The sequence below is a fragment of the Poeciliopsis prolifica genome, unplaced genomic scaffold, assembly GCF_027474105.1.
Source record: "Poeciliopsis prolifica strain line A6 unplaced genomic scaffold, Auburn_PproV2 SCAFFOLD017, whole genome shotgun sequence".
Lineage (NCBI taxonomy): Eukaryota > Metazoa > Chordata > Actinopteri > Cyprinodontiformes > Poeciliidae > Poeciliopsis > Poeciliopsis prolifica.
This window is the reverse complement of record NW_026562392.1, coordinates 10,570,233-10,585,429: the sequence shown is the minus strand read 5'-3', so window position 1 is coordinate 10,585,429 and position 15,197 is coordinate 10,570,233. Positions and strand designations below refer to the sequence as shown.

The following is a 15,197-nucleotide window of genomic DNA, read 5'->3' as shown; positions in this document are numbered from 1 at the left end:
CTTTCCTTCCTTCCTTTTTTCTGTCCTTCCTACTCTCCTTCCTTCATTTGTTCCTTCCTTTGTTCATTTTTTCTTCCTTTTATCTTCCTTTCTTTATTTCCTTCTTTCTGTCCTTATTCTTTCCTTCCTTATTATTAACATATTATTAAGCTAAGAATTGGCAAGATGAGTTTCGAAAACTAGAATGTTCATGCAAATAAAATCTTAGAATTGAGATATCTATTGAAATGCCTCTTAACTATTTTCCCTGATCTTATTTTGAAAGATAGTCAAGATTGATTGATTTTGATTGATTTGATTTTCCAAACAGTCTGAAAATCTGGCTTTCAGTCGCCCACTGACTTGTTGGTCCATCTAGAAGTCTGAATCTGATTGCAATCGATTGGACTGATTTTTAACAATTAAATTTTTTTTCTTAGAACCATTAGTATGGTGCTTTTGGTTGTTTGGCTGCCATACGACTTGAATGAAATGCAAAATTTTTTGCCATCGTGTTAAAATAATGTTCCATTTGTAAGTGAGAAACACAATTCAGGAAGAATTCTTGATGTCATTTAATAGCAAAAACAGACAAAAAATGCATAAATTTAGCAAATCTTACCTTAAATTAGCACCTATTAAAGTAAACGTCATTAAACCCCCATAATTTAACTTCGTTAATTAACACTATGTATGTGTGTTAACGTAAAATTTAGTCCTGCTTTTTGCTCAAACATCTCTGCATACTCACAGACCTCCCACGTCTGTAACTCCTAAGCTTCTTTCATTAACTAGCCTGTGTGTCTTCTTTTTCTACTCCCCATCCCACCTCCTCGACCTCGGACCCTGTAGATTCGGATTAACAGGGAAGTAAGTACTTCACTGCTCATACTTCTGCCTCCCATCGCTTTATTTCTCCTGTCCCCTCTCTGCTCGCTTTCAGCTGTCCTCTATCCACAAGTGCTCGAAGGTCGGAGTGTTTCAGGTGCACATTTGATCAAAAACAAACCAAAAAAAAAAAACCTTTTTAGTTAAGGATTTAAAATGAACACAAGGAGATGTGTCCTCTCTGGATAGAGGACCCTGCTGTCTTTGTTAGTTTTTTTTTTTTTTTTTTTTTTAAGTGGGCAAGAATCAGGAAGTTTAGTTACTATGGCAACTGTCTGAAGAAGAGGAGCGGTTGTATTCCCGATGATCAAGTTTGGCCAGAGCCTGAGGAATTGTGGATAGCGGGCCTTGCAGCAACAGTCATCCATCTCCATTTTAAACATTTCCCTCAGTTTAAACACCCAGATGCGATTCGGAGCCGCAATACATCAGCAACATGGACAGACTTGATATTTTAGGAGAATGCCCTCTGCAAAAAGATATTTTCTTTTTTTTAAAAAGCGTTATCTGCATGGACTGCTGCATGAGCCAGACTTGATGAGAGCTGGTGGGCTCGAGCTGGAGTTCATGCCGATTATTTTTGACCCGCCCTCTTCACTCCGCAGACTCATGATAGTCGTGTAATTGCAGCATCAATTATCCCTTCAGCTGCTCCTCTTAATCAACCACAGCATCAAAGTGGTTTTCTTGATGACATTTTCATAGAATTGCAGAGGTTAGCTTACCTGTACATTTTTATTTTCAACAGGAATTTCTTTGAAAAGTTTGCGCTCCCCCCAAGTGTTTATAATTCATGTGGTCTTTGTCATGTTTGTTTGGCTCAAGGCTGTAGAGGTGACAAGTCATTGTTCATTCATATTCATTCCATGTACGCTGTGTGAAAACATCTATTATCTATATCAAAGGGTGTTGCTTCTTTTCATATAAAGCTTTTCAGACTGTTTCGAGGCTTATGATTAATTTCACTTTTGAAGAAGGTTCTAGTTGCTATTATTTTACTGTCGCACTATATTGTCGTGTCACATTGGGGGAATTTATTTGTATATAATTTGCTATTGGTATATTCAGCAGCTCAGATAAAAAACACAGTGAACCTTCATGTAATTTTTTTCTCTCCTCCTCTTTGTAGCATACTGTGTCATGAAGGACATTCTTTGGTAAATTAGGCATCTAAACTGAAAAAAAGTTTGAAGTCCTGGTTTTATGTATCCAGTGAATAGCCGCAGGGATTCAGTCATTCACTTACCTCTCTTTTTTTCTAAGATGTCCCAGGACTCCTACTTTTTTAAGATCCTCAAACTTCAAACAATTTGTGTACTGATGAATACAGCATCTGGATTCATCAGTAGAAATGGGAGATAATTACAAAGCAAGCTTGTTGCAGAAGGGGTCATTTTCAAAGGAGGGGAGAAGAGGGAAGAAGGGCAGGAAGAAAAGGGGAAAGACAGACACATACCCCCACCCTTACAGCTGTGCCTGAGGCTCAGATGGCTTACTCAGCATGTCATCTCTCTTCTCTCTTTCAGGGCTACCATCGATCCAACCACTTCATCGCCACTCAGGGTGAGTATTCCCACAAGGCTAGAGTATATATTTCTCTGGCTGTATGCGTGTGTGGATTCAGTAATGGTGAATAGTTTTTTTTTTTAATCATTATTGTGGTTTAGCAGTTTGATTATATTCTACCCCAGGATTCATTTCATCCACACAATTGCCGCTGAAAAAACCCAATAAAGACAAAATGTAAAGACAAACTAGATTAGATGCTTTTCCACGTCCTTAGATTTTAGCCTCCCTGCAGAAGACAAGTTGTAACGTTACAATTAAAAATGTGAATTTTATTGGAAGGTTATGTGAAAAACCAGCTTAAATCGCTCCATAGTTATGAAATGGATGGAAAATTCTGCAGCGTTTTCACAAATTAAATGAGTGATAATTTCTGTCCAAATCTCTTTAGTTTTGTACACTTAAATAAAATCCGGTGCAAATAATGGAAGTCATTTAATTATTTTTGAAAATTCAACTGTGTCTAATTTAATATTAGTATAAATCCAGCTGCAGAGATTTGTTTGAAAAACATTAAAGAACAAAAATGATCATGAAGGCCAAGACGTTTTAAATAAGGTTAGATTTTGAAACAACTCTCCAAACTTTGATAATCTCTCATAGCTCTGTTCAATCCATTATCTAAGAATGGAAAAAGAATGGCTCAGCTGCTAATTTTGCATGATGTGACCATTAACTTTAACTAGTAACTTTAACTAGTAAGGCAGGCAGAGACGGAATCGGGGAAGTAGCCGAGACAGCCGTGTTTACTCTGGAAGACCTTCAGATATTCATAGTCGAGGCGCAGAAACCTGCCGACATAACACTTCACAACACTTTTTATTTGGAAGATATTTTGAAAGCATAGTTTATCTTCCCTTGACTTCACAATTATGCTTTGGATCTTAATTATGATTTGAATAAAAAGCTGAAGTAGTATCAATGCTTTATTGAAACCCTGTATTTCAGCTGTGACATGTTCCTTATTGTGCAACAAATTCCCAGTGTAACATTTGCTATCCAAATATAGAACTATCCCCATATGGGAGTCATTTGGTGGGAAAGTTTTGACAAACTTTTCTCTGCTGGTTTTGAACCCTGTGGATTGTTGCTTTCGATGCAGCTCCCATTCAGAGGTCTGGGAGGATCTGCTCATCTCCTTATCTTCCACCAGCAACCCCCTCCTGGTAGACTCAGAGAAGCAGATAAAACTTGCAAGAGAAAGAAACGATTTCGGCTTTGCTTTTGTCTCTTTCAGTGTTTCTTTTCCAGTCTCCATGTTGTGCATTGCTCTCTAAATGTCTGCTCCTTTGATGACAGTGAATGACTTTTGGTCTGCCGAACTTCCATCATCAACCACTGCTGTTGCTTTACTCACCCATCGCCCTGTTTCCTTCTGCCTGCTTGAAATGGCCAAAAACATTATTTATGGCATAATTTTAAGAGGCAGAACTCTGTCATCCAGAAAAGGCCACTTGGGTCACTCTGAGGAACAATTATCAACTTATTTTGTGTCTGTTTTGTTATTCCTTCCATCTTCCCACTAGGACCAAAGCAGGAGACGCTGTACGATTTCTGGAGGATGGTGTGGCAGGAAAACTGCTTCAGCATCGTCATGATCACTAAGCTGGTGGAGGTTGGCAGGGTATGCTATATGCACTCTCCTCTTATCCCCCTTCTGTCACTGTTCAGAGAAGTACTGAAACCATTAAAAGGGAACTGTTTGGTGTCTAAATAAGAAGCTTTTATGTCTTTGATGGGCATATGCCTCGCAGAATGCTGAAAGCTGTTATATATTATGCTAATTTGCCTTCCTTTTTTCAGCTGTAGATCAAGCTGTTAAACATGCTGTTCATTTATGAATCATAATATATCCTAAAAGTTTAATATAAGGTTAACCGTAAGAAATAGTCAAGCTATTTTTTTGTCTGTTGTTTATTAGTGATGTTTTTTATTTGATCTGTAATGATATGTCTGTTTCTGTGCAGTTTTCTACAAAGTCTAAAATGTGTGTGACAGCGTGTCTGTCCTTGTATGTAGAGAACATATTGATGCAGAACTATTATGTTTCACCTCACATGCATCCTGAAGTATCTCATCTTTATCAGTAAGAGCAAAGGAAACATATCACCTCAGCAGATGGTTAAAACGACACCATTTTTCCAGCAGGACCCTTCATGCAATTTGGTTCTCCATCTTTACCTTGCCAGAAACAATCAATAAATGACAAGTGGTCTGTGTGGCTGAATCCAAATAATACCTCCATTTTCATTGTATGCGAAAAAAAAAATACCCCCATTGTGTTGGGTGATGTTAACATAAAATGATGCACTTTTTTCATTATGTTTCCTGGTATTATGTTGTTATTTTGTTTTTTTTCTCTCTTTGCCTTGCAAGATAAAATTTATACTGACAAATAAGTAATGCAGCATTTCGCTGCTCACAGTAAGGAGCGTTTTCTGCTTATACATATTTAGTTATTTCTGGTCAAAACTACCCTGAAATACATTCGTAAGACCAAACCTTAGCACTACACTGTTGGTAACTTTAAGTAAATATGTGTATTTTTCTGTTTCCATAAATATCCTAACACAAAAGTGTCAGGATATTTTAAACTGTTTTTTTTTTAAAAGATTTTAGGACAAACTATATTTTAAAAAAAGGATTCATATTTCTAATTTTACACTTGGTTCAAGGTCTGAAATGTTGCGTTGCTTGTTTTTAAACAGGTGAAGTGCTGTAAATACTGGCCTGATGACAGCGAGATGTATGGGGACATCAAAATCACTCTCCTGAAGACAGAAACTCTGGCTGAGTACACAGTTCGCACCTTTGCCTTGGAGCGGGTGAGTTAATGTCCACCTTAGATTTCCCATAACGCTGTCGTTTTGTTTTTGTCATAACGTCCCTTGCAGTTTTTTTTTATGTCAAAATCTCGTGGTCTTTATTGAATTTCACAGTAGCTGCACCCACAACAAGTTCCCTATGTTACCCAGCAGAGCGAAAAGTAAAATTAAAGGTAGAACATGAATAGAAGGGATTAGATGCTTGACAGGACTTTGAGCTGATGGATGTGAGGTCCACATTTTAATCTGAGAGGAATTAACACCAGCAGCTATGCGCCTACCCCCGGCGTGTTTCCATCATCGCTGCTACAGTGTGGTGCCCCTGACGGCCTCCATCCTGTCAATCTCCAGGGGAGATCTCTCATTGGAAAGGCTCAGAGTGAGGCTGGAAAGATTGTGGCACAAAAACAGGATTATCATCACACCGTCACATTCGCTCTCACTTGGGCACACACGCGTGCTTATTTAAATCAGGATGAATTTGGAAACAGGTGACAGTGTTTTTTTTTTCAAGCTCTTAGAGTTTTTTGCCGTTTATGTTTTCAAAAAAAAAGAGAAAAGAACATTTGTTTCAATTTGCCATCTCTGAACAAAGGACGAAATTGCCGTCTGACGGGAGAAAACTGCAGCGACCCTCAACATTCGTAAGGTGAACTTTGATGCTGAGGTGTAACCATCAATGAGAAATAATGCTCTATTTGAATATGCTCCCAAACCGATGGGAGCATGTCTATTATCTATGTTATAACATGTGGCAGAGCTGGGGAAGACACATAATAGGCATGGAAATGATATGAATAACACAACGCAGTGTGTCCTCCCACTCCCTGTTTGATGGTAGATGTTCTAATGGCCGTTCATACTGGGCGCCATGTTTTTTTTTACAATTTCCTTAAATAATGTATCACAATTTAATTAAATCGAATCAAAGTTGCACTTTTACGAGGAAGACTATCTTTCATGTAGTGCTGCTTCATCCTTGTCAGTGTCCCTCAACATCTGGAATCTGTTTGTATGAGGTTAATATTAATATTTCCTTTAATCTCAAGATTTAGGAAACAGGAGTTGTGTTAATATGAAATTATCCTTTATCCTGTTTTTTTTTTTTACAGTTTTACTTAAATGATTGTTTATCTTAGACGGAAATTATTTATAAAACTAAAACCAATCTTAGTCACAGAGCATGATCAATGGGATGCTGGACAATGAGTATGTAAGCAACAAGGACAAAGTTTAGAAAGAAATGCACACTGATGTTCTTCCTGCCATTCTTTACCGTCATATTTAGTTTAAAGGCAGTAAGAAAAACGGAACTGTAAAAGAAAAAGAAAAGTTTCATTCTTGTTGCTTCTTTATCCCTGCATACTGTCTGACTGCAATGACTGTATTTTATTTTCTAGACTACAAGTGAGTCAGAGTGTAAACCATCATCTGATGAGGTTAGGACTGGAGTTTAGCAATACTTTTCTTATACCTTTTACAGTTTCCACAAAGCTTAGTAAAATCTGTACATTTGTTTGATTGAATGGAGTGATGACATAAAATGGGGGAAAGTAGCTATTCACTTTTCTCATTGTTTAGGCGCCTGTGCGTATAAACATTACTCTTTTCCTGTTGACAGAGAGGATACTCAACCAAGCATGAGGTCCGTCAGTTCCACTTTACATCCTGGCCTGAACATGGCGTGCCCTATCATGCCACTGGACTGTTGGCTTTTATACGCAGGGTGAAAGCCTCCACGCCTCCTGATGCTGGCCCCGTGGTGGTCCACTGCAGGTAGGGTGGCGGTGCTCGTCCCAGTACATTTAAATGCACACATCACTCCCAGATAATTAACTTAATTCTTCAGTTTAATACTATTCAAGTTTCACAAACAATCCACACTTCAACATTTTCTTTCACGCCTGCTCTCATGGTTTGGGTTGGTTTGAGATAAGCAAAACCACATACAAGCATCCAACAATTCAAAACACAATCACTGATGGTAAAAGATGACTCCATCAAATTACAGAATAAAAGGTGATCATTTAAATGATATGCTATTTCTGCTTACTTGAACTTTAAGATGATATCTAATTTTGAGTTTGTGGTTCAGGAATCCCACGTTTTGTGGTCTTGTGCAAGGCAGGACAATATATCACAATTTTAGAGTTAGTATAATTGTATCCAATATAAATACGCAGAGAAACTGCCTGAAGTGCAATAAATGTTAGCTAATTACTTTAGGATATTCATTCTTTCTGTGTCTGGCATATATTTGGGTACAATAGTTGTTTATTGCAGCTCATAAAAATCTTTTACAGGGTGAAGAGGGGGGTAAGGTGGTAAAATCATTAAGAAGCTATTTCTTCAGTGCCTAAGCAGCTTGTGTGGATGAGCTGGAAATAGTGATTTTATTTTCCAGTAGCTGGATAGATAATTCATTTTTTAAGGTTTAAACTCGCCATGAACTCAAAGTATGAAGACGTTAATAATGTTTACTTGTTTGTTTGTCAGAAGTCATATTGTTGTCGCAGCATTCACAGACATTATGACATATCAGATTTTTTTTTCCAATATCATGCTGCCCCACCCTCAGACTTTATCTGTCACTGAAAATGTTACATAAAGTCACTTTACAATTCCCACCAGATGCTCTGTCTTAATGAAACGGAAACCCTGAGTGGAAACAAAGGTCAATAAACACTTGTGTCGTCTTACCTTATAAACATTTGGAAACAGGTTTCATCATATACTGTTTCTGAACAGGATATGATATAAATATATTTATAGAATTGATCTGAAAGGCTTCCTGTCCAAGATCATAATAGCCTGATTGTTTATCACCCTTAGATGCTTGATTACTTTAGGTGCTGCTTGTGACACAGAGGTTGGAAGAACAGGAAAATAAGCGAGAAATGTCTGAAAGTATTTGCATCATCAAATGGTTGATATCTAGTTTGTCTACAGGTATCCTCATTTTCTTTTGTGACTTAATAGCTTTACATGCTATTAAGTGAATAAAATAAAATATTTGTTGATATATAAGTAAAATTCCAGATTCAGAGATTATATTGCAGCTTCAAAAAAATATATAATGAAACAAATGAAGCAGTTGAGAGTACATAAAAGGACAAACAACTATTTTTGCTGCTGCTAATGAGCCTGGCTGCAGTTAAAAAAAGGACCTGAACTAGTATTCATTCCTGTTTTGTGGGTGCAGACATGCTGCGCTTAAAGTGCTGCTGAGGAGTGTCGTGCAAAACAGATGAGATGTGCTGTCCATGACAGATTATAATTTACAAATAACCTACTTTCATCCACCCCCTCTGCTAACAACTCTGCGGTTGTTTAGACTGACCTGGCTCATCTAACCAGTCAGAAATATTTCATCAAAGAGTCAAAGACCTTGGTTCCATAAATATATTTTATTTTATGAAAAAAATATTTATTAAGAACACAATAATATTTTTAGTGAATAACTTTGAGTGCAGGTAAATTATGCAACTACCATTTTTAGGTCCTATTAATTTTTATTTCATAATCTAAAATGCAGCCTTTGATTTCTCCTTTTTGAAGCCACAGTTGTAAAGATCCATATCGGGGCTCTAGACGTTCCAACAGACTAAGATGAGAAAAAATAATATTCTGTATGTATTTACTTTTAAGCACAGCACACCCACAGAGTCAAATCAGTCGATTTTATACGCATGTTCTTGCACCAAAAGTCACTTGAGCAGTATGATGGGCATTTACTGTACTTTAGCATGCAAATAGCCAACATTGCTACGAGATGCGATGCAATCATTCGGCCCCAGCAGAATAACATTTTACCTGGTAAATAACCTTCAGTGCTTCAGTACATGAGTTCCTCTTTTGTAGCCATTTTTCCCACACATGCATAAGCTGGAACGCAGATACTTTGGATATTGTTTATATGCATGCTTCAAATGATACAGACCTCATGACGATATTTTTCACATGAAAGAAAATAAAACCTTTCTGCTGTTCATTTGGTGGGTATTTATATAAGGATGCAACAATGCAGTTAGCTTAGATTTGTTTGGAGTGGAAAATAGAATTAGTTATTTCCAGAAATAATGAAAATACAGCTTACTGTTTTAGCTTCTAAACTACCTGAAGGAGTCACTGACTTCCAGCATTTATTCACCTCATAGCAACAGTGGAGAGTCGCTTGGATTATGCCGATTTTACAGCAATCCCTTTTACTAAACAATTTCTAGTTATTTCTGAGCATGCATGTAGTGACAGTGGAGAGGAAAATATCCCCTTTAGCAGGAAAAAACTCCTGAAGAACTCAGTACAAGTGGCCATCTTTTCTTGACTGACAGGAGGTTTGAGAAGACAAAGCAGATACACAAGAAAGAAAAGAACATCTGATGTAGGAGTACTTTCTAAGTTAAAGTGAAATGAAGGGAAGGTAAATTAGGACTAAAAAACCTAATTTTTGATTAAATTAAATTTAATCAGAACTCTTACTGCAGCGTTTTGGGTCAGTAGAAAACGTTAAACTGCAGTTTGTGGCTCCCTCATTGTAAAGTCCAGTCCTGAAGTAACATATGCATTTATTACTTTTTCATCATCACTCCTGAAAGGATATTTCTGACTGAAAAAGTCAATTATTTTTTTTATTTCTAGAAGTCCAGCAGTATCTGAGAGAAATTCAGTAGCTTTTTTTCTAAACTTGAACTAGTTATTAACGCAGTAGGCTGCGAGGATTTCTCAGCTAACGCTGGCCTTTGTCTTTCAGCGCGGGGGCAGGACGCACCGGCTGTTACATTGTGCTGGATGTCATGTTGGACATGGCCGAGTGTGAAGGTGTGGTGGATATCTACAACTGTGTGAAAACCCTCTGCTCGCGACGCATCAACATGATCCAGACAGAGGTCAGGACAAATGTGCAGTGAGGGAAGACCTCTTCACATTCAGACTGAGTCACCCATCTTGTATCTTGTATTTTAATGTGCATCCTTTCTGCATATTCAGCAGCTCACAAGGCTGGACATACTGATAAAAAACCTTCTATTAGTACAGTTGGATGACATTCATGGAGTCCCATTCTGCTTCTTGTATAAAGGTCATTGCCATATTTTTAAATGAAATAAGGAGTCTGTCACTGTGCAGTGTGTGGGTATATGAGCTGTCTTCTGGATGGTTCAGGAAATTAAATAGCTGCCCCTTGCAATGTGAATACATTGACATAGTTGTATTTCAGTCTGACCATAAATTCCCTGTGCATATTTTGTTTACATCCTACTACAAGCAACACTAGCATTAAGCCAAGGTTTAGTAAAAATCACTTTATGTTGTTTGAGTGTTTATTCAAACATGCAATACTTTTTCACACTTTATGTTCAAACCACAAACTTAGACCTCTTACAGGTTGATTTTCTTTACATTTATTCCTTATATCAGAAAATTATGCTTCTCTAACAACTATTTGCTTTATTTTGTGTAAGCTAAAGGTTAAACTAAACAGAGCTTGTTATTTGAATATAAAGACATAAATATAGATAATGACATTGCAAATTATATGGAATTTATTCTGACAACTATGTGTCAACAAAGATCTGTCAGTATGATAGTTGGTATTTATTGAATTTGCTCCAATGGGTATCAATGATATACAGTCCTATTCAAAAACCTGAGACATTGGTCAAAAGTTCCTTTATTTCATTAAGTCAAGTCACTAAGTGGCATGATATAGATTAATTACACACCAACATGTGTTTTCAAGCATCTATTTCTGATATTTATGATGATTTTCTGCTTCCAGCTAAAAAATATTTAAGATTAAAATATTACATCAGATCAATAAAAACAAACTATTTTGAATAAAGAAATGTGGTGTCAACAAAAATCATGTTTCATAACTGGCTAAGGGTTGTTAATTTGAAAAAAAAAAAGCACTTACAATGCTCTTTGGAAAACATAATTTAACTTGTTGAATATGACTGTACATATATTACCTTGGCGGTTATGAGGAACATTTATAAATGAATGAGGTTTTTATGCTGCAGCAGCACAAAGCGGTGTGTATCGGTGAAGTGTTAGCATCGGCTTAACATTTTTTTTGCAACAAAAAAACATAAAACCTTTAAAGAAGGCGAAGGAGTTTGGATCCAGCCCTGAAAAAGAAAATACTTTTGCCAAGTGCCGTGATTTTTAGTTTCCCCTCTTGTTCAGTTTTTTACTCTCACTTCAGTGCAACCCTGATGCGTTTTCTGAAATGACACATGTGCACATTCAATGAACAGCAATACATTTCTTGACCTGTTGTCATTTCAGGAGCAGTATATTTTTATCCATGATGCCATTTTAGAGGCCTGTCTGTGTGGAGAGACGGCCATCTTGGTGAACGAGTTTGCGGTTACATACAAAGAGATGCTGCGGGTGGATTCTCAGAGCAACTCCTCTCCGCTGAGGGAGGAGTTTCAGGTGAGATTGATATTTACCCTGAAGGTTTCAATGCAAACTAAATGAGTTGCGTAATTAATTTTCTGTAAATATGTGCTTTATGACGGATTTTGACATCAGTATAGAGCAAAAGCCAAAAGATTTATTGGATGTGTGTGTATTTGTGTTAAAAAGGTGTTCATTTCACTTTTAATTTTGTGTGACTGACATCAAGAGCCTCCCCCAGTTTACAGGAACACACTTACAGAACATTTTATTAGATGTTGATTAAGAACATGACGAGCCAGCTGCGTTCCCACATGTCCTACCCACCTCAACCACCTCCGTCTGCTGTGGCGCTCAACCCACGATTCCACGTTTAGCATTTCAAAGCACTACAAGAACAGGATTATACTCCGTCTTTAATTTCATTTTGTTCTATTCCAATACAGTATGCACGCCGCTGGAGCGTTGATGGATGGATTGTTTATGATTAAGGAATGTCACTGTAGGTGGTGCAGCACTCTGATTACAAATTGTTCCTTCTTCATGAGGGAAAATGTTAATGTCTCCCTCTTTGATCTTGCGCGCTCATCTGTCTGGCGTTGACTTTAAAAGCCTGCTCACCACCCAGTGTGCTCTGCCTCTCAGACTGCAAACAGTACCGAGATCAGCAGCACATAGATCTATTATTGATGCTGTGCATTAATGATCCAAATATTTTATCACTTTGTCTAAAGTAATTAGAAACAAATGAGAGAGAGAGTTTATCACTGAGAACTGGTTTGCAGCAATGCCTTTGTAATTTTTCTTCTCTAACTTCATCATGTTTATCTTTAGAAAGTCAGTTTGCCCAGCTCATCCATTATTCTATTAGATATTTGCAGTAATGCCGATATTTGTGTGAATAAAAATAAGTCAAGGCAGCTTTCAGCTTATTCAACCTTTTCTTCTGCTTTATATCAAATATATATCAAACCTTCAAAATGTTCTATTTCCCAAGGCTTAACAAGTTTTACATTTCTTTTATTGCATTAGGAATCATAAATATATACCCATCCTGCCTTAAACAATGAAACTGCCACTTATTGACAAGACTTTTTGGTAGATTTGTGGGTGTTGGTCAAGACTATATTTTAATAAGTTTTTTTTTTATTTAAATAAACTCACACTTTATATCTGTAAAAGACTTTTATCAGACTTGGATCTTCCCCACTGTTAGCTTTTTTTAATACAAAAACAGTAAATGGTTGCTTCTTTGGTAAATAAAAGTAAAAGTTCTATTAGAGGAACGTGAAGGGATCAGACATGAGTGCTAAATCGTGTGAGCCTTTGAAATGCACATTTTAGTTAACATTTGGTTTTTGCACTCTGTGTCCTTGTTTCCACTCCTCCCGCCTGACTCACTCCTCGATTCCTGTTGTGTCTCACATGGATCACTTCTAAAATGCTCCTTTGATTTCCTTTTATGCTCAGCTCCCATCCTTAACATTTCCATTTGTAGACACTGAACTCTGTGACCCCCCACCTGGACGTGGAGGAGTGCAGCATCGCTCTGTTGCCCAGAAACCGAGAGAAGAACCGCAGCATGGACGTCCTGCCGCCGGATCGCGCCCTGGCCTTCTTGGTCACCACAGAGGGGGAGAGTAACAATTACATCAATGCAGCTCTTGCTGACAGCTTCCATCGGCAGGCTGCCTTCATTGTGACCCCTCACCCTTTGCCGGGCACCACAGCGGATTTTTGGAGGCTGGTTTTCGATTACGGGTGCACAGCAGTCGTCATGCTCAACCAGCTCAACCAGTCGAATTCCGCCTGGGTGAGAGAAAAGGGTTTTGTTCTTTTTCATTCCAAGTGATTTATTGGCACAAAGGTAGAACTGAGATAAGCAAAACATTTCACTTCACTAAAACACACAAGTCTCTGTTTGCTTGTGCAGGATTTTGCTTTCAGGCTCAAAATGTTTGAACTGCACATTTCTTACCTGTTGCTATTTCTGTATCTTGCTTCATGCCTTTTTGTCAGTCTTTGATCCCTCACCATGTTGATCTCCAGGCATGACTAGATAACAGCCATCACACTTCTACACTTCAGCTCTCTAGATATAGCCCTAAAAAACCGGCAGGCAATATCCCACGTTGAAATTTCAGAGTCCTCCTTGTTGCCTGCCCCATTTTTTTTCATACCAGCAAATTTCTTTATGTATGCTGCAACAATTCAGTTTGAGCGTTAACAGTAGAAACAGCAAAACTTCACATTCTGTAGACTCTATACGGAGTGATGGAGTGATGTATTACAGATGATGGTTTCTGTCAACTAGTCAATGATTACTACCTGATTACCTAATTTTGAAATCTGAACATTGAAGAAGGCCAATAAAAAAATCATAAAAAGTTCTTAGAGCTCAATTTGCAGACATTACTATATCAGTGGGTCATAGGTGTTATGGAAGAGCAAATATATGTGATAGCTGCCTTTGGAATCAGACCCATGTTCTTAATGCCCTGCGTTTCACCACCCTGTCAAGCCTGCTGTTATCAACCTTTTTTCTTCCTCTGAACTTTCCTCAATAAGCAGGAATACAAGCTTCTGTAATAGTCACATTATATGCATTTTGTGGAGAGCATTGATAACTATAAATACTTGAACCTAGTCACTCTTCGTGAAATAAATCTGTGAAAGAATTAACAAAATACTGTAAATACACGTTTTGATTATATTCTAATTTAACCAAATGCATCTATAAGTGTTTAGACTACAAGTCATTCAGAGAAAATTATGTAATTAAGACAAATTCCTGTCTAATACTATGGTAAAAATGATATTGCTTACTTTTGATGAAGTATTTCCATGAATGCCTGCCAGACTTTTCAGGCAAATGGAATAAAAACACATATATGTATGTACATATACTTGTAAATTCTGCTTAAGGCATAAAAATCTAAAATTAAATTATATCTCTTTGGCTTTCTTTGAGGTTATTCTATTCTGCTTTTGATTAAGTTGAGGCATCTCCTTGTTTGTGAAAAAAGAAAGGGACCATTACTGTAATCAAGCACAGATTCAGTGAAATGAAAGCTAGTATTATGACCTTGATTATGATGAAAGAAAAAGAAAGACTTCTTTCTTTATATTTTTCATTTGGGAGGAAAAAATAACATATTCGTGATAGTTAAGTAGGAGCTAGGATCAAAGTTCTGAACTGATGTAAGATTTATAAAAGTGAGGACTGGATATGCGAAGAGACAAAAACCAGTTGGACTTTATCTGCTCTGCCATGTTTCTCTTTCATGCTGTCATGAATAATAGGAGACTGACAAACACACACCACCTAATGATCAATAAACTGCTGTGCAGAGACCAAAATGGGGGTGCCTGAACCTGTTTATGTGGCAGGTACTGAATAAGAAATGAATAAGCAATGTTACACAGTTTAGTATGGAGGGAGCATGATGAGTTGCTTTGACTGAATGACATTGAACATAGTATGATTATTTATGAGATGTACCTCAGAGAAGGCAAATATTTTTAACCGAGACAATG

General features: G+C 37.4%; 1 protein-coding gene across 4 annotated transcripts in view; it reads left to right on the top strand.

Annotated features, from left to right (window-relative positions):
• ptprub (protein tyrosine phosphatase receptor type Ub) overlaps positions 1-15,197 on the top strand; it is a 212,781-nt gene that overhangs the window by 185,722 nt on the left and 11,862 nt on the right. For 2 of the 4 annotated variants that reach the window (XM_055042254.1, XM_055042252.1), the window contains 8 exons: positions 832-849; positions 2,394-2,430; positions 3,960-4,057; positions 5,142-5,258; positions 6,880-7,034; positions 10,009-10,144; positions 11,547-11,696; positions 13,159-13,473. In XM_055042254.1, coding sequence (XP_054898229.1) covers positions 832-849; positions 2,394-2,430; positions 3,960-4,057; positions 5,142-5,258; positions 6,880-7,034; positions 10,009-10,144; positions 11,547-11,696; positions 13,159-13,473 — 1,026 coding nt within the window. The remainder of the gene's footprint in view (positions 1-831; positions 850-2,393; positions 2,431-3,959; positions 4,058-5,141; positions 5,259-6,879; positions 7,035-10,008; positions 10,145-11,546; positions 11,697-13,158; positions 13,474-15,197) is intronic. The other 2 variants (XM_055042255.1, XM_055042253.1) reach the window with 1 other exon arrangement.